A 20,385-nucleotide genomic window follows, 5' to 3' on the forward strand; every position below is an offset into this window, starting at 1 on the left:
TCTATGAGCACTTGGGCCTATTTATAGCCTTGGAAATCCATGGGAAACTGGCCGACTGCTGGTCGGCCAGTATTAAATGCATAAATGCTATTTAACTCAGCCCCGACTGGATTTACTCCTGGATCTTGATGCGCCTACTGCTGCCCTTGTCCTCTGGTTCAGCCAACCTCTTCAGTGTGCAGCCGACAGCCTTGTGTGCAGCCAGCAACACCTTTTCCTGCAGCCGACAGCCATCTGGTCTTCAGTTTGCTCTCCACGCCTGTCTCTAGTCTTCACTGCCAAAGGTGCTCTGTGCTCTATCATCCTGGTTCTACCTGGTTCTACTCTTTATCTGGCTGCGTCTTCTGGATCTAGCCGTGAGAATGTCCATGGCATCTATGATGCACATGACATCCCCCTCTGCTAAACTTGATGACGGGATTCCAACCTGCTCTTGGATGACTGTCATCATCCCAATCCTATCCTGAAGTCCCTCTGTCATCATCCATCCCTGGCAACCCTTTTTCTCTGAAAACCCGGCCTGTTCTCCAAACCACTCTGTCTCTGATGAAGATCTATGCATCTGGTTTTCCTCTAGTCCACAATCCATTCCTGCCCTGACTCTGAACACCGTCTTGGTCTTCTTTCCTGGAACTGAGTCTGGCACTCACATCACCCTTGGAGGATCAACCTCCCTTGGGACCGTTACCTGAGAACCTATCTGGCTCACGGAACTGCCATCCCCTCTGGCACTGTGGAACACCACCAACAAACCTCCTGGGAGTTCTTCCCGCTTCTGTGCTCCTCGCCTTGGGCTTCGAATCCGTGTACTTTCCTGTACCTTGGACCTATACACCATCATTTGGGACCGAATCAGTGTTTAGCTTTGCTCAGCCTGATGCTCTGATACCAATGTAACACGCAGAAGCTCTGGGAGTCTTCTTTCAGCCCTAAACACTCTGGGAAACCATGCTGATGCAAAAACGCAGATATAGAGAGAGAGTAGAGAGAGAGAGAGAGAGAGAGAGAGAGAGAGAGAGAGAGAGGTGCTGGAAATTCAGTATATTCTATGGTATAAAAAGGTACCTAAATCTGCAGCCATGGGCTGCCTTACATAAAAGGTGGTAACACACCAAAATCTGTCCCCTATGGGACCCCTAATGACTCACACCCCTAGAGGGAGTGAATGAATGAATCTATGAGCACTTGGGCCTATTTATAGCCTTGGAAATCCATGGGAAACTGGCCGACTGCTGGTCGGCCAGTATTAAATGCATAAATGCTATTTAACTCAGCCCCGACTGGATTTACTCCTGGATCTTGATGCGCCTGCTGCTGCTGCCCTTGTCCTCTGGTTCAGCCAACCTCTTCAGTGTGCAGCCGACAGCCTTGTGTGCAGCCAACAACACCTTTTCCTGCAGCCGACAGCCATCTGGTCTTCAGATTGCTCTCCACGCCTGTCTCTAGTCTTCACTGCCAAAGGTGCTCTGTGCTCTATCATCCTGGTTCTACCTGGTTCTACTCTTTATCTGGCTGCCTCTTCTGGATCTAGCCCTAAGAATGTCCATGGCATCTATGATGTACATGACACTAGAACACCAGTGAAGGCACAGGACCGTAGAGACTGGACCACTCAAGTGGTCGCTCTCCTTCGAACATCTACTTCGAGCCTCTTGTTTGGTACTGTATTCATCTCAGTTGTACATGGACATCATCTGGTTCTTTGAACTCATGGAGCATTGTATTTGTTAACTACTCCCAATAATATATCATATATTGAGGGGGGGGTCGGCCCGTTCCGGCCCCAATGCTGGTGTCCATCTATCAACATTTCATTTCATTTCAATTTTCAGTTGTTATTAAGTTGTCCATTTCAAATTGTGATATTTAAGTTGTGCTATTACGCGTGTGGGTGTCCAACGGAGTCTACTCCCACTTGACGGGATTGGTTTCATTGGTATCAGAGCACGGTTGTTTCCCTCTTCTTAGTGGGGAAACGAACCTGTGTATTGGACACCCCGCTTCTAGCACACTTAACACAATGGACAGCCAAGGCAACCCTTTGGAAGTGCCTAATTCGAGGGGCCCATCCAGTGCCTCGCGTGGTTCTGATGCTCTACGAGGAAGGCACAAGCCCCTTGAAAGGGTAAATGATAGTGATTCAAAGGGACAACTGTCTCGAGGAAAGACAGTCATGCAAGAAGAAGAGCCTGATGCAATTAGAGCTGAAATGGAGCATATGAGAAAGCTTTTGTAGGCACAAGAGCAAGAGCTGAAATTTTTGCATGAAGATCCCCATGTGCAAAGTGCCATTGAAGCAAGGAAAGCCGATGCAATGGTAGATGTGACTTTTGAGTCCATGGCACGGGAAGTGGGCAAGAAGCCAAGGGAGTTGGCACTTTCTTACCTCCTCCGCAAAGGTGACATCAAAGAGGGGGAAGATGGAGAGCTGAAATTCAGAAATCCACCTCGCTTGAAGCATGGAGATCCCGCATCTCAAAGGTTGAGGTCTTTTATGCAAAAGGAAGAGGTGACAGACACCTCTCGTCATGCATCTTCTCCACAAGATACAAAGCCTGACAGATATATGTCTGCTAGTTGGAGGGCATAATGGTCACATGCATTCAAGACATGTATCCCATGGTAGGGGTGACAGGTCTGCCACTAAAAGAGCTTTGCCTTCTGAGTTGTCTCATGGAGAGACATTGCCTTATGCAGGAAAGTCACATGCATCTGATTCTCAAGTTCGTGGAGCACATGCCACCGTGCTTCATGAAACTTCCAAGATGGCCCATGGAGCCCATGCAGATAGGGCTGCCCCGTTGGATAAGGGGAAAAGAAAAAGAGAGGACTAAGAGCCTCATGCCAGAAAGCTCAAGGAATTTAAAGCAGGTGACAAGTCCGTTAAGTTTGATGTTTTTCATGGAGAGCATGATGCTTCCAAAGTGTTAGCATTTGTGGCACAGTTTGACATTGCTTTTAGCGATGAGGACTTCACTAAGAAGTCTAAAGTACGCCATGCTAGCATGTTTTTGAAGGGGACCGATGCTCATTGGTGGATCACTGAAAAGATCACCAAGGACCTCATTTGCACCTGGAAGGAGTTTAAGGACAGATTCTATGCTCAGTTTTTGCCACCAAATGCGGAGCAAACTCTCACCCAAAAGTGGGATAGACTTGAGCAAAGAGATAATGAAAGTGTGCAACAGTATGTCAACAAGTTTTGGAAAGTGTTGCTCGAGGTAACTCCTTTTATGCAAATCACTGAGGATGAAAGAAAGAGGAAGTTTCGCTCCGGATTGCAACCAGCTTATCGTTCGAGCATTGAATTGCACCCGAAACATACTTTGCAACAGCTTACAGCCTCTGCTCTTGCTACGGAGCAATTGGTGCTCAAAATTAAGCAAGATCAAGGCGGTTCAAAGGGGAAAGACAAGGCTGTCCCAAATCTGCAAAAAGGTGGACAGCCACCTAAAAAGAACTTCCGGGAGACCCACAAGGGAGGTAGAGCTGAAAATACCTCATCTAAAGATCAAGGCCCAAAGAAGAACAAATTTGGCTTGACCCCGGAGCAAAGAGAGCAATATGCCAAGGAGGGAAAATGTTTTTCTTGTGGCAGCAAAGAGCACATGTTTCGACAATGCCCTGACCGCAAACCAAAGCACGAGGACAAGCAAACCAAGGCTAATGTACATGCAGTTCCGGATGTGCAGGGAAACACAAATCATGATGCAAAAGAGTAGATGGTATGCAAGGCTTGGGGTTAAATCAAGGATCAGCCCGCCTTATTCATGTTTGACTGTGCAACCGATAACTTCATCTCTATACAAACGACAGCTGCCTTGGGTATTGAGGTTGAGAACATGGGACCTCAGATTGAAGCCGAAGCTGCTTTTGTTGATAAAGAGGTGCAGGTTACCCCATTGATAGAGAAGTTGCGCATACATATCCAGGGCTACCTTGATAATGAACATTTCTTAGTTGCACCACTAAATGGATATGATGTATTGTTGGGCAAGCCATGGCATCATAGGCTTGAGCCCCGCAAAGAGTACAAGACCAACATGATTTCTTTTATGCATAGAGGCCGCATGCATTTCATTGATGCTAGCAAAGAAGGGGATTCCATCCCACTTGTATCTCACATCCAAATTAATAAAGCAATGAAAAAGAGTCTTTCTGCGTACTTGGTTTTTGTTCGTGATAGCATTGAACCAAGTCATCAAAATGTGGATGCTATGACTTATGATAGGCTGAATTTTCTTCATTCATTCAACCACTGTTTTGCTGATGCATTGCCAGGTGAATTACCTCCCCAAAGGCCCGAAGATCATCGCATAGATCTTGTGCCAGGTAGTTCTCCACCTAACAAACCCGCATACCGTGTGAGTGCCGCACAACAAGAGATCATGACGCAGGTAAATGTTCAGAGATACATTATTTGGGTCACATTGTATCCAAGGATGGAGTAAGAGACCATTCGGAATTGCAAAACGTACATCAAGTACGTAGTTTTCTGGGATTATGTTCATATTATAGGCGTTTCATAAGGCATTTTGCTATGATAGCCACCCCTCTACATGATCTCACAAAGAAGAAAACCACTTTCAAATGGACTTCAAAAGAACAGGATGCTTTCTTGCAGCTCAAGCATGCTATCATATGTGGACCTGTATTGATTATTCCTGACTTGCAAAGGTCATTCGTAGTAGAATGTGATGCTTGTGGCAATTGTATAGGTGCTGTCCTAAATCAAGAAGGGCATGCAGTTGCATACGAAAGCCGTCATTTGCATGATGCTGAGCTTCATATGGATAACTATGAGAAAGAGCTCTTGGCTGTAATTCATTCTTTAAAGATATGGAAACATTATCTTCTTGGGGCTGAATTTGTAGTCAAGACAGATCATCAAAGCTTGAGATATTTTCTATCTCAAACAAAGCTTTCAGAGAAACAGATGAGAATGGCAAATTTTCTTTCTATGTTTCATTTTCAGATTGTACATACTCCGGAAAGAAAAATGTGGTGGCAGATGCGTTATCCAAGAGGCCTTATGTGGCTGCAGTCTCAGTGGCCTCTCATGGAGACTTATCTGCTATGCGAAATTTGTATCATTTGGATGCTGATTTTTGCCATATATGGACTGATTTGATGGCTGGTCATTCACATGCCTCTTATGTTATCAACGAGGGCTATCTTATGAAGGATAATTGCCTATGTGTGGTGAAGGATTTGCGTCCAAAGGTTATGGAAGAATGTCACGCTCCACCTTATGCTGGTCATAGAGGTATCATGCCCACTACACGCATGATTGAGAGATATTTCTTTTGGCCAAGCATGCGTAAAGACATTGAGGCTTATGTACGTGCATGTATTACTTGCCAAAAGGTGAAATTTGACAGGCAAAAACCTCCAAGTTTGCTTCAGCCATTGCCTATTCCTTCGCAACCTTGGGAAAGTATTACTATGGATTTTATTATGGATTTGCCTCGATCCCAGCATGGGAATGATGCTATTTGGACCATTGTGGACAGGTTTAGCAAGCAAGCTCATTTCTTGCCCGTCAAGAAAACCATTAAAGTTGATCATATGGTAAAGCTTTTTCTTGCTAACATTTTCAAACATCATGGTATGCCTAAATCCATTGTTGGGGATAGAGATCCCAGGACTACGAGCCTCTTTTGGAGGGCTTTATTTGATAATATGGGCACTAAACTTGAGTTTTCATCAGCTTATCATCCCCAAACGGATGGCCAAAGTGAAGCTGCAAATTTAGCCGTGTTGGATTTGTTGAAGTGTTATGTGGCAGATCAAAAGACTCCATGGGAGAAGTATCTTCCACTTGTTGAGTTTACCTACAATAATACGATCCATGCCTCCACCACGGGAAAGGCCCCGTTTGAGATTATTTATGGCAGAATGGTATTGCCACCCATCCTTCGTACAAAGGATTGTTGGAATTAGAGTTGCAGGAAAGCACACAAAGCTTGGAGAAGAAGAAGCAAGAATGCACACAACACAAAGTGTATTAGATTGTGTCAATGTACAAAAGATAAGTTAGCCCTAGAAGGATGGGCGTATATACAAGCCGGGGGAAAAAACCTCCTAAAGAGGAAAAAAGTGCCCCGGCGGTCCTAAATGTGTTCACACATCACTGCCTATATATATATATATATATGGCAACAAATCCCCCCCTGGGAGTGATGGTGTGAACGAGAGCTGGCACTCATGTATAGGGGAGTGCCATGCCCGAAGTAGATCAGTCCACAAAGAGGAGCAAGCCCAAAGCTTTGCGGAAAGCTTCGAACTTCTCACGAGGAAGCGCCTTTGTGAAAAGATCGGCGAGGTTGTCTTGTGTTGGCACATAGGCCAAGCTGATCTCTCCTGCTGAGAGTCTCTCCCTGACATAGTGATAATGCACCTCAATGTGCTTTGTGCGAGCATGAAAAACTGGGTTTCTCGCAACTGCCAATGCGCTCTGACTGTCAGTGAAGATAAAGGTGGCAGACTCCTGTCCAACACCCAAGTCAGCCATAAGCCGTCTGAGCCACACACTCAACCGTAGCTGTGAAAGCTGCCCTGTACTCAGCTTCACAACTAGAAGTGGCCACAGTAGGTTGCTTCTTGCTCAACCAAGATATGCATGAGCTACCGAGCATGAAACAAAAACCACTTGTGGACACTCTTGTGTCATAGCAACCAGCCCAATCTGAGTCCGAAAAAGCATGTAAATCTGGCGGCAACGATCCCCCCTTGGGATAAAACAACCCAAGATGTATGGTGCCACTCAAGTAGCGAAAGATGCGTTTAACTGCCTTCCAATGCTGAGACCCTGGGCTATGCATAAACCTGCTCACCTGTGAGACTGCAAACGGAATGTCCGACCTCGTAATGCATACATAAATGAGGCAACCAACAGCTGTCTAATAGAGTGTGACATCAAAGTGATCTCCAGCATCATGAAGACTCAACTTCAAACCTGTCTCCATTGGAGTAGCAATAGGCTTGCAGTCTTCAAGGCCAAATCTCCGCAACAATGTCTCAATATACTTTGTCTGACACAAAGCAATACCTCCATCACACTGCTTAAATTGTATCCCCAAATAATGATGCAAATGCCCCAAATCTGACATCTCAAAAGAGGCATTCAAATCAGCCTTAAAATCAGCAATATGACTCTCATTTGGTCCTGTGAGCAGCATGTCATCGACATAGAGAGCAATGATTAGATGTACACCATCCACACGTTTAACATACAAAGTGCTTTCTGTTGGACTATTCTGAAATCCATGTGCAGTCAAATATCATATTCACTTTGCATTGCAGCCAACCAATTTTCTGATTTTTGTGCCTCATCAAAAGTTTGATTGAAGCTTTAATACATCATTGGAACCTAATGTACTTTTTATGCATTAGTACTCACCTGGGCCTTATCTTTTTGTAGAGATGTGGGCAAGAAGCTTGAGGATGCTTCCGCGTGCAAATCAAGATACAAATGGAGCTATCGAGTCATATCATGCTACTTTAAAGTCTCGTTTCTTATGTGGCAAGAAGTACATATGGGGACGTAGAATTGATTGGCTTTTGCACAAACTTATGACGGCATGTTTATCGTATTTTTCGTATATAGTTGAGGCAAAGAAGGGTGGCTTTGTCATAAATAAAGCCATAAAAAGATTGATTGAGCATTCACTGAAAAGAGCTCAGAGCATCCCAGATGGAGATGTACTATTTTTTAATGAAGGCACAAGGGTTATGGCAAAGGTAAAAAGTCAATCCTCAGGCGCCAAGATCCATTACATTGTGTATAATGCCGATTGTGATTGGGATTGTTGTAATTGTGGATGGGCAATATGTGTAAGCACCAAGTAAAGGTCATGCTACTAAAGGGTTTTAATTTAAATACTATCATTGGTAAGTGTTTGGAGTTGTATGACAATGGCCATGACACATGTATTGGCTCAAATTGTATTTCTGTCATGGAGGAGACTCATAGCATTGAGAATGGTCTACATTCTCAACAAGGTACTCAAGAGCCAAATGCGAAGAAGCCTAATGCGACAGATTGCTATGAGCGCATTGTACACATGGTGGAAGGAAAACCAAGCTTACAAGCACATTTTGATGCCTTAATGCAAAGGTTATTGCTTCAAATGCAAGAGGTGCAAGCAAGGGACGAGCATGGAGCATTGCATCCTGCTGAGAATTTTCAGATTGTACAAGATGGTTTTGGAAATTCTATACAACGAGCAAGACCATTCATTGAGCGTCCTCTTGGGAGAAAAGCATATACAAAAAATAGTGCTCTTCCTTTTCCACGGTCCGCAGCTACCAAAAAACGCTCCATGCAAGCAACTTTGGATGCCAAAGCTTTGGATGGGAATGCAGAGTGATCATTGTAGCTAGTGACATAAAACACTTGGGCTTAATTTTGTTCTTCATTATGCTTATGCTAGTGCTTTTTTTTCAAGTAGCTTCCTTTTAATGGATATGAACTTTTTTTTCAAGTAGCTTCCTTTTAATGGATATGAACTTTTTTGAACCATGTATAGCATTGATGCATGTTGATCGAAAAGTCTTTCTTACAAAAAGCACCTTGGCGATTGTGTATTATGCCGATTGTGAATGTGTGACAATGGTTCAATACTCTTGAACCAATTTAAAAGTAGACCTTCCAAGAAGGATGGTAAGAAAATTGTGGATAAAGTGATTGAACATATGGAGGCAAAGTGGAGAGTATCTCCTAGAGAGCCTAGGAAAGTGTGCCCTTATTATGGTGGTGGGGCCCATGAAGGATTGTTTAGAACAAGTCAATGTATCCCTATTGTTCTAGTTTCCCATGTAGGATTGTTAAGAACAAGTCAATGTAAAACGACATGACATAGAGAATATAGGCTTGTTAAGAATAGTATGGAGTATGAGGAATTTGTTCAGCATATGCACATTATGTTGTGAGTTTGTTACACGTTATAAGAGAGATGAGAGCATACCTCATGGTCTACATTGTGAAGAGGATGGGTACGTTATGAGTTTCCTAGACGTGCCTGAAAACAAGATATATCAACAATATACTAGCTGGGATATTCAGCAAGTTCCAGTGGGATCCCTCTTTGTTCTCGAAGAATCGGGTTCACCATATGTACCTCGAGCAGATGGTTGAGAGCTTGCTTTTCTGTCATGTTTTGTGTTGTTACGTCCCAGCAATCACTCCCTCTACATGCGTGAAATAATTGGTGGAGCTTAGTCCCATATCTTCCATAATAACCTTCTCCAATCTGGGCTCTAATGGTGATAATAACAATAACTCAGATGCCCAAAGCCAACAAGAGGCTGCTATGTGGAACTCCTGGGACCTTTCTCCCCTCTGCCCACTTTCTGTTGCTTGATCAAAGAGAGAGAGAGAGAGAGAGAGAGAGAGAGAGATTATCACTAATCATCATTTGAAGACAACCAGATATCTCTTATTGTATATTTTGGATGATGCAAGAAAATTGCACAAATACAGTGATCAATCCATTGTGTGGTCTTTAAAAAATCGTTATTATTAATTGTGATGCTGACGCCCTCAATTAAGTCCCTCATGCATTGTGATGATTGTCATTATGGAGCGTTTCAATACTAATAATTTGCATTCTGGATCAAGTACGAGTACTACTAATGCAAGTTGTTTATACTGTTGCATCTAATAATGATCATTCTGCGATTGTATTAGACTAATGCAAGCAATCGATAATGTGGCGGTCTTTAATTATCTTTCTGTTATTTGGTTGATTAATTAGCTCATTGACGTACTAATGATACGGTTAGGGTACTCTATGGAGTCTAGAATCAAGAATACTGTGGTATGCGCCTCGAATTTAGAAATATTAAACGAAGAATGTTTTGGATTACTCGAAAAATAGAGAAACCATTGAGATGGAAGCGGCCAGCTTTCAAAGATCAGCATCTGCACAGGGGCTGAGCTGGCATGAGGGGGCTCCAGGTGGAAAGTGTTTCATGCACTCCCCCGCTACACGACAAGGGGGAGCGCATGAAATATATCCCCACCCTTAAATTGTATACCAAATAATGATGCAAATGTCCCAAATCTGACATCTCAAAAGAGGCATTCAAATCAACCTTAAAATCAGCAATATGACTCTCATTTGGTCCTGTGAGCAGCATGTCATCGACATAGAGAGATGATTAGATGTACACCATCCACACGTTTAACATACAAAGTGCTTTCTGTTGGACTATTCTGAAACCCATGTGCAGTCAAATATGCATGTATCTTTTCATACCAAGCTCGTGGAGCTTGCTTTAAACCATATAAAGCCTTTTTCAACCTGCACACTTTGTTTTCCTGCCCTCTTTGAACAAAACCACGAGGCTGCGATACATACACCTCTTCATGCAAATCTCCATTCAAGAACGCAGTCTTTATATCCAGCTCATGTACATTCCAACCATTATGAGCTGCCAATGCACAAATGCTACGAATGGTAGTCATACGACAAGTGGGAGCAAAGGTCTCATCAAAATCAATGCCCTTTTCTTGAGCATAACCCTTTGCAACAAGTCTAGCCTTATAGCGATCAACACTGCCATCTGGCTTTCGTTTTAACTTAAAAACCCACTTACATCCAATGGCCTTTTTACCAATAGGCAAATCACACAAAGACCATGTACCATTCTTCACTATAGCATCATATTCACTTTGCATTGCAGCCAACCAATTTTCTGATTTTTGTGCCTCATCAAATGAAAGAGGTTCTTCCTCTTCACACATACTAGACACAGCCAAAGCATAACAATCTGATGCATAAGAGGCATGCTGAAAACCTGAACGAGTACGACTAGATATAGGTGCATCAATTTTACTATCACGCAAGGTTTGCACCAGCCATTTAGGCATACCTCTAGCCTGCTCATTTTCAGCCCTATCCTCAGAAATTACATCCTGTAAATCTGCATCAAAAATAGGCTGATCTATGATGTCGTTTGAAATCTGCATAGGCTGAATATTTGCCTCATTAGGACTTACATTTGAATTCCCACCTGTAAACAGAGGCAACAATGTATCAAATACATCCCGTGAGCTCACACCTGTCTCTTTGGTACATGATAACAAAGGCTGCACAGCATCTTCCACAAAAACAAGATCTCGACTAATCAAGATACACTTAGACTGCGGATGATACAATCTGTAACCCTTGCTCTCAGCACTGTAGCCAACAAAAATGCATTTGACAGCCTTATCATCTAATTTTCTACGTTGTTGCATAGGCACTAAAGCATAGGCCAAGCAACCAAAGACACGCAAGTGACCAATAGAAGGCTTCCTGCCATGCCAAGCTTCGTATGGAGTAATAGACTGCAAGGCCTTAGTGGGACACCTGTTGAGTACATATGCAGCACACATGATAGCCTCAAGCCAAAACGCATGTGGCAAAGCTTGGCTCTTGACCATACATCGTGCCATCTCCATAACTGACCTGTTCTTCCTCTCAGCAACACCATTTTGCTGAGGGGTATACGGCACTGTACATTGGTGTTTTATCCCACAACTAGCCAGAAATGCATCAAACTCTTAAGACATGTACTCCCCCCCTCGATCAGAACGGAGGGTGCCCACAGTACAAGTGGATACATTTTCAACCATAAGCATAAACTGTTTGAAGCACAAAAACACTTCGGACTTTGCCTTCAATGGATATACCCATGCATGCCTTGAGTAATCATCAATGAAAGTCACGAAGTACAAGTGTTTACCAAATGACGGAGTTTGCATATGCCCACATACATCACTATGTACAAGCTGCAATTTGCAAGTGGCCCGCACAGAACCATCCTTTGGAAACGCAGAACGCCCAAAATACAGCCTTCACAAACATGTTTCAATGGTGCCTCAAGAGGGGACAATGAAGCAACCATATCAAATTTCTGCAAACGTAGCAAACTAGCAAAGTTCCGATGACCAAAACGAGCATGCCATAGTTTTGCATCTGAAACTGCCTTTTCATCAGAAACTGCATTTGCTGAATCTTCCACACACTTGTCATAAGAATTGAGCCTATACAGCCCACGAAACAAGGTGCCAGATATAATAATCGTATCACCAGAAGTCAAATCATGAACAGTACATCTGTCATCCACAAATTTGACTACAAGTCCAAGTCTAGCAAGCGCAGAGACAGACAATAGATTCTTCTTTATCCCTGGCACATACAAAGCATCTGAAAGTGTGAAAGTGCTGCCATTTGCAGCAGTAAGCATAATTTTACCAACGCCCTTCACTGGGTAAGAAGCATTATTGGCACATGTGACAGTATTCCCATTAGGGACAACCTCAAGAGAAGTGAACATATCACGATGCGAGGTAATGTGCTTTGTAGCACCACTGTCAAAATACCATACATTAGAGTCAACAGAAACTGCCAAACATGCATCATGTACAGATGGGTCATACTGGCAATACACGCTAAATGCCCATTCTGTATCCTGCACAACATTTGCAGAATCTGCATTTGTAGAAGCATCCGCTATTGTGGCTGCATTTGACTCTTTCTTCTTTGCCTCTTTAGCCTTTAGCTTAGGGCAATTCTTAATGACATGATCATTTGCCTTACAATAGTTGCACCTGGTCTTTTTCTTGCCTTTATCAAGAGTCTTCTCAGACTTATTGTTGCTACGTGTGGAAGGAGAAGAAGTTGCAGACCTACTAATAGGAGAAGAAACAGTGGAAGGGGCTGCCTTACCACTTCTTCTCTGTTGCTGGGCAGCAATAAATGCTTGATCAACTGCACGCTGCCTGGCCCTGTTTTGCCTGGACTGCGCTTCTTGCAAGAGCTTGTTGACTAAAGTATCATACTTGACAGCATCAGGTCTGTCCTCATTAAGAAGTCTCCACGTGGAAGCAAAAGTCTGATATGTCTCAGGTAAAGCATCAAGAACAGTCTGCACAAGAGAATGATCAGGAATAATCTCACCTACAAAAATCAACTGTTCTTTGAGATCTTTAATTTCAGCAAGAAAAACATTCATGTCATCATCTTCTTGCATAATCTTCAATTCTAGCTCTTTACGCAGGTAAACCATTTTTGCCTCGTTACGACCTGCATACAAACCAGCTAGAATATCCCAAGCCTGTTTTGCTGTTTTAGCTGAATGAATATGTGGGGTGATGTTACGTTTGACAGAAAGTGCAATCAAGGCATGAGCCTGCGCATCTTTACCATCCCAACGAGCTTGTTCAGCAGTGGGTAAAACAGCAGCAACAGTAGAGCTGCTAGAACCTGCAACATCCTCAAACAGATCCTACATCCACAGAACCTGGACGTACATCCATACCCTGCACAATGTTTCACACTCCTTTTGCAACCAAAACATGCTGCATCATGTATGCCCAAAGTGGGTAGTTGCTGTCTCCATCCAATTTGTCATCAGCAGATAACATGCGAAATACATCATTGCTGTTATCAGCCATGGCCACTGACTGAAACTGATGCAAAAGCTACCTGTAATGAAGCAAAGACTGAACAGAGAACAACTCGTGCTATGTAGCACGGTCCACAATAGAATACGTATGCTGTTTTGCAGAAAACTGCACTGTCGAAATTTCTGCAGAAAATGACGAAAACACCAGTGCAGAACTTGAAATGCAAAAACGGAGCCCGAAACGACCTCAGATGCGATTTCTGAGAACGCTAAGCCCTACGGGCTTATTTGCAGAGTATAGGGACCTAGAAGCCCTCGTAAAAGCTCACCTCAATCCGAGAACGTGAGTCGGAGAGTGCTGGCGGTGTAGCCCTGGGAGCCGATGCCTGCTCTGATACCAATTGTTGGAATTAGGGTTGCAGGAAAGCACACAAAGCTTGGAGAAGAAGAAGCAAGAATGCACACAACACAAAGTGTATTAGATTGTGTCAATGTACAAAAGATAAGTTAGCCCTAGAAGGATGGGCGTATATACAAGCCGAGGGAAAAAACCTCCTAAAGAGGGAAAAAGTGCCCCGGCGGTCCTAAATGTGTTCACACACATCACTGCCTATATATATATATGGCAACAAGGATGAGATTTTTGCAGCTGATGAATATATTCGTGACTTGGATGTAGCTTTTACTCAGTTGGACAGCCATTGCAAGGTCACAAGATAAGCATAAAATGGCTGCTGACAAGCATAGAAGGGACATGCAAGTCAAAGAAGGTGATTGGGTTTTGCTGAAATTTGAGAAGGCTAGGCTTCGGAAGAGGCCAAGACGAGAAGGATCATATCCTAAGCTTTCTCCTCGCTATTATGGACTCCTCAAGGTGATCCAAAAGATCAATGAAGTGTCATACAGGCTTGCTGTTGCAGGCATATCTTGAGGCTTTTCAGTTGAGGACAACTCTTTAGAAGCCCTGGGGGATGTCACCAATTGGCCAACCATTTGGTCCATCTCTAGTTTTGTGTCTCGTTCACTTGAGGCCACGCCGGTGTCTCATGTGAAGAGGCCAGTATTTTTGCTTAACATGAACGAGAGCCAGACTGGTGCCACATGTGTTAGCAGGATGGTGTCGTATGGACCGGAGCCAGACTGGTGCCACCCGTGTATGACCTAGACTGTGTTCTATCCATGGGATTGTCACGCCATGGAAGGGCCAGTATTTGTGCGGTGTCTTGCCTATGGGACTGTCACTCCATAGGGAGGCTCGTGCCTGGAACTGTGTTTTACCTATGGGACTGTCACTCCATAGGAAGACCAGGATTTATGTTTTATGTCGCGCCATTTCTGTGCCCGACAGATGTTTTGTACTTGTTCCATGAGCGGGACGCCTGCCAGTGAGTCGTGAAGTTTGCTCTGTCTTCTGACGAGTTTTGTTGCGTGTGAACAGGTGGTAAGTGTATTGCACTTGTTGGTTTAATAGCTTTATTTCTAACCTTTCATTTTATAAGGTGGTAAGTTCACATTCATTTTTAAGTGGGCACCCATTATGGGCACCCACATATGGGCCAAGGTGGGGAGCCACACTTAGCCCCTTAAGTGTGTGGGGGTGGGTGCATGGCCACCTACCCACACCACACCATGAAACTGGCCGCCCCCATGCAACCTTGGGGAGCCGGCCAGCAGGTGGCTGCACTTGCTCTCCGGCAGGCTGCCCTCTAACCCTGCAGACAGCTACGCCACCCCACACGCAGCTGCAGCTAGGTTTTCTTCTGCACTCTCCAGGTGGCAGTGTCTCCCACAGCAGCAGGCTGCGCATACTCTCCAGCAGGCTGTGCTCCTCCTCCCTTTCAGGCGGCTGCCACTTCTCTACAAAAGGTGGCTGTCTCCTCTTCAACAGGCAGTTGTTTCACCCTCTACAGGCAGCTGCGTGGGGTTGCACCTTCCTTCCATAGGTGGCTGCAGGTGGCTCTGCACCTCCTAGGTGGCTACACCTTCTACACAGGCAGCAGCTCCTCCTCGTCGTCGACAGGCTGCTGCGCCCTGGTGTCCACTTCTAGTAGCTGCACACAAACACCTCGGGTATCTGTCTTTCATTTGCGAGCTACAAGTAAGTGAATTCAGATTTAAGTAAAGAACTTTGTTGTAAATCTGATAAAGGATTCTCTCTACCGCTAACACCCGTTCGGTGCCGGGTAGTCCAAGCTTTTGGAGAACCACGGTCCAAAGGTGCCGGGTAGTCCAAGCTTTTGGAGAACCACCTCGGGTATCTGTCTTTCATTTGCGAGCTACAAGTAAGTGAATTCAGATTTAAGTAAAGAACTTTGTTGTAAATCTGATAAAGGATTCTCTCTACCGCTAACACCCGTTCGGTGCCGGGTAGTCCAAGCTTTTGGAGAACCACGGTCCAAAGGTGCCGAGATCGGGAGAGCCAGGCGTTAGTACGGGAGCTGAATATTGGTATGGACATGGAACTGGCCGACCAGCAGTCGGCCAGCATAAAAAGTGTCCAAAGACCCATATAAATAGGGCCAAGTCCTCCATATTGTATTCATTCAGCCCACTAGGGGTTTGAGTCAGTAGGAGTCCTAGTTTGGGACTGAATTTTGGTGTGTTATCACCTTTTCAAGAAGGCAGCCAAGGGCTGCAGACATGTACCCTTTTTGTACCATAGTATATACTGAATTTCCAGCAATTCTCACTCTCTCTCTCTACTCTCTCTCTACCTGCGTTTTTGCATCAAATGGTGCGTTTTTGCATCATAAGGTTTTCCAAGAGTGTTTAGGGCTGAAAGAAGACTACCCAGAGCTTCCGCGTGTTACATTGGTATCAGAGCATCAGGCTCAGCAAAGCTAAACACTGATTCAGTCCCAGATGATGGTGTACAGGTCCAAGGTACAGGAAAGTACACGGATTCGAAGCCCAAGGCGAGGAGCACAGAAGCGGGAAGAACTCCCAGGAGGTTTGTTGGTGGTGTTCCACAGTGCCAGATGGGGATGGCAGTTCCGTGAGCCAGATAGGTTCTCAGGTAACGGTCCCAAGGGAGGTTGATCCTCCAAGGGTGATGTGAGAGTGCCAGACTCAGTTCCTAGGAAAGAAGACCAAGACCGTGTTCAGAGTCAAGGCAGGAATGGATTGTGGACTAGAGGAAGACTATATGCATAGATCTTCATTAGAGACAGAGTGGTTTGGAGAACAGACCGGATTTTCAGAGAAAAAGGTTTTGCCAGGGATGGATGATGACAGAGGGACTTCGGGACAGGATTGGGATGATGACAGTCATCCAAGAGCAAGTTGGATTCCCGTCATCAAGTTTAGCAGAGGGGGATGTCATGTGCATCACAGATGCCATGGACATTCTCAGGGCTAGATCCAGAAGAGGCAAACAGATAAAGACCATGAACCAGTAGAAGATAGGTAGAACCAGAATGTAGGAGCTTCAGGTGTAGCATCTGAGGTGGACATGGAGCAAGACTTGGAGCAAAGCATGGATCAGATGGCTGTCGGCTGCAGGACAGAGGATGCTGGCTGCCAGAAGAGCTGTTGGCTGACGTCAGCAGAGTGTGGGCAGCAGGCGCATCATAAACAAGCAGCAGATCCAGTCGGGCAGAGTATATCCAGTCGGGCAGCGCTGAATATTGGTATGGACATGGAACTGGCCGACCAGCAGTCGGCCAGCATAAAAAGTGTCCAAAGACCCATATAAATAGGGCCAAGTGCTCCATATTGTATTCATTCAGCCCACTAGGGGTTTGAGTCAATAGGAGTCCTAGTTTGGGACTGAATTTTGGTGTCTTATCACCTTTTCAAGAAGGCAGCCAAGGGCTGCAGACATGTACCCTTTTTGTACCATAGTATATACTAAATTTCCAGCAATTCTCACTCTCTCTCTACTGTCTCTCTACCTGCGTTTTTGCATCAGATGGTGCGTTTTTGCATCATAAGGTTTTCCAAGAGTGTTTAGGGCTGAAAGAAGACTACCCAGAGCTTCCGCGTGTTACAGTTCCGGCCCCAGTGCTGGTGTCCATCTATCAACATTTCATTTCATTTCAATTTTCATTTGTTATTAAGTTGTCCATTTCAAATTGTGATATTTAAGTTGTGCTATTACGCGTGTGGGTGTCCAACAGAGTCTACTCCCACTTGACAGGATCGGTTTCATTCATCATCAACGTTTACTACTTCATCGAGCACATCCACTTCCGGGTGCTCTGCCCTAGTCCATGAGCCTACAGGATGCCCCAAGCATCCATTACTTAGAAACGACGCCGAAAAGGAGCGTCATCGGCATCGAGGGGGGTTTCTTCCTCTACTTCTAAGTTCCCTATTTTGTATGAGTCAAGGGTTCTATGCCCAGGTAGTCCCCCAAAATAACTCATGGGTAGTCCCCCAAAATCTGAGTTATTTATCTTTTGGATCCTTTTTTGGATTATGTAACACCTTATTTCCATAAAAGGCTCCTCTCCATCATACCCTTTTTGCCCTTGCTTTAGGTGAGAGGAGGTTGTTTTACTATGCCAATGCAGGCTGTCTTTGTCACCCGAGGCAGGACCTGACCTCTAAGTCTTTCACCGAGACCATGCTTGTTAAGCCTCTAAGCCACGCTTGTTGAGCCTCTGAGTCTTTTGTGCCACCCTTAGTGGCCTCTGAGCCAAGCTTACTGGCCTCTGGCCTCTGGGACTTAAGCCGGGAACACGTCTTGTGTCTACTTGTGTTGGTGTGCAGGACTATTGAAGAAAATGCACGCAACTCCACCATAACTCTATAGGGGAGTTTGTTGGATATTTCAAAGTTAGTCTGGAGTCTAGTGTCTTTTGTGGTGTGAACACACTAGGTGTGAACACTCTCTTATTTAGGGTCAAAAGACAAAGGCCTTGATGCCTATAAAAGCAAGTACTTGGGTCCTTCATTCTTTCATATGAGTACCATTCAAGTTGTGTAATCTCTCTCTCTCTCTCTCTCTCTCTCTCTCTCTCTCTCTCTCTCTCTCTATATATATATATATATATATATATATATATCCTTTGATTCTAACTTTTGTCTCATAGGTCATCGGGCCTTTTGAAGACGTTAATATGACATTTCATTTCATTTCATTTCTTTCTCTCTCTTGTGATTCTCAAGATAGAGGACATACACGAGCCAAAGGCATTTGGAAAATCAAGTATAGATCGTATTGTCATGCTGTGTATGTCACATATCTACATAACATGTCCCCCTCGATTAACCACTCTAATACTAAAGCCTAGTACCTATCCAACTCCATAAGATAAACCAGGACTTAGATCTATCCTTTATCATCCAATCTCGAAAGGGGATATCTATTCTACAGAACCAAAAATCTACACATTCTATAATTACCAGCATAATCACCAATAAACCTAGTGCACCTCAAGGAAAAAACACCTGGCATTACGGCCCATCCTCACCATGCTAACAATAATAAAGTTATCCATGGTCACGTAGCACCCTCGCCAGTGTAATTTTCTCGACAAAAGTCAAGCCATGCTTCCCTCATGGGTCAAACTCATAAGTCTAAAACAGGAAACACTCTCTCAAGAATGATAATAAAACCACTCTCCATATCTTGTGCACTACATCCAAGACATGTGTTGGATCACATACATAATTTCAAGTTACTCTAGGTAAACAATAGGCAAGATCAATGATTGTTCAGGAAAGTAATAAGCAACTACAAGAAGTCACATATCTGGTCACTAACACTCGGTTGTGACATACACAGGTTACAATCAAAGCACCTGCCCTACCGAAATTCCTTCGTCGAGGCTTCCTCATTGGAATCTATCTATCTAGGACGAACCAATGTTATTCCTAGATGAATCCAAGAACATATTCCAAACAAATCCATACATTTCATACGCATATGGTTGCAGCCTAATTCACTATATAATATATATATATACACACACACATATACACACACACACACACACACACATATATAATACACACACACACACACACACACATATATATACCTAGATGAATCCAGGAACATATACGTATATATATACGTACGTGTCGCTACCCGACTTGTTCTTGGCCGAAGCTGACAGTTCGTGCCCTTCTCTACTGTGCGTCTCTTGCTGCTCGTGCCCTTCTGCAAGGCATGCCCGATCTGGCAAAGCCTCTCTCTCTCTCTCGCTCTCAATTTTTCCCTTTCTCCCAAAACTAAAATTGTCCTTACAAACGATCAGATTCTCCGATTTGGAACTTCTCCCAGTTAATTTCTCCACATTTCCCCCATTTTCCCCCTTTACCCTAACTTTTCACAGCAGATGGCCTATTATGCAGATTAGATTGAACAAATGGTGAAGAGCTTACCGAAGTTGGCTTCCACGTCAGGGAAGGCCATGGAATCGTTGGAGGGAGTTATGAGAAGGAGCGTAGCATTGACACGGCCCAGAAGGGTGAAGATGACAATGGTTAGGCCCACCAAGCTCAGCATCACCTCCCTTCGCCTCACTAGCCCCGCCCACGCGACCCCCTCTCCTCCTCCTCGCTCTCCCCCTGCCTCGTTCTCCCTTGCGTTCGGCATCTTCACTACTTGAATTAGTAGTCTTCACCATGCTTTGTAGTCCATCCCATTCTTTATTTTACTATTGGCCTTCGGTCAAAACTAACTCTTCACTTTTCTCCATTAATTAATTAATACTCCTATCGGGCATTAACTAATTAATCAGTCTTCGTGGATAGGGGCACCAACTATGCTCCATGTGTCGATCGTTTGTAGCATGTTTATACAGCCCTATTATGAAGAGTAGCCATGGTTAAGCACCCTGGGCACTCGACATCCCCGTATTCACACGAGGAGGTGACCTATGAGGCCAGATGGTTTAGAGCAAGTTGAATTATATTTGGCACATTGCCAAATAGACTACATGCTACAATGGACCGTAATTTCATAATGGTCCACGCATTGAAATAGGTAAACTTTACTTTTGGACACCTTGTCCCCTGAGGGACCGAATGGAACCC

At 44.3% G+C, this 20,385-nt stretch overlaps 1 protein-coding gene across 2 annotated transcripts in view; it reads right to left on the bottom strand.

Annotated features, from left to right (window-relative positions):
• LOC147621627 (receptor homology region, transmembrane domain- and RING domain-containing protein 2-like) overlaps positions 1–19,960 on the bottom strand; it is a 109,253-nt gene extending 89,293 nt beyond the window's left edge. For both annotated transcript variants that reach the window (XM_086824418.1, XM_086824417.1), the window contains exon 1: positions 19,732–19,960. In XM_086824418.1, the coding sequence (XP_086680544.1) occupies positions 19,732–19,945 (214 nt within the window). In that variant the 5' untranslated portion in view covers positions 19,946–19,960. The remainder of the gene's footprint in view (positions 1–19,731) is intronic.
• Positions 19,961–20,385: the final 425 nt, after the last annotated feature.

Source organism: Cibotium barometz, chromosome 30, assembly GCF_041138505.1.
Source record: "Cibotium barometz isolate CiBa-2024 chromosome 30, ASM4113850v1, whole genome shotgun sequence".
Lineage (NCBI taxonomy): Eukaryota > Viridiplantae > Streptophyta > Polypodiopsida > Cyatheales > Cibotiaceae > Cibotium > Cibotium barometz.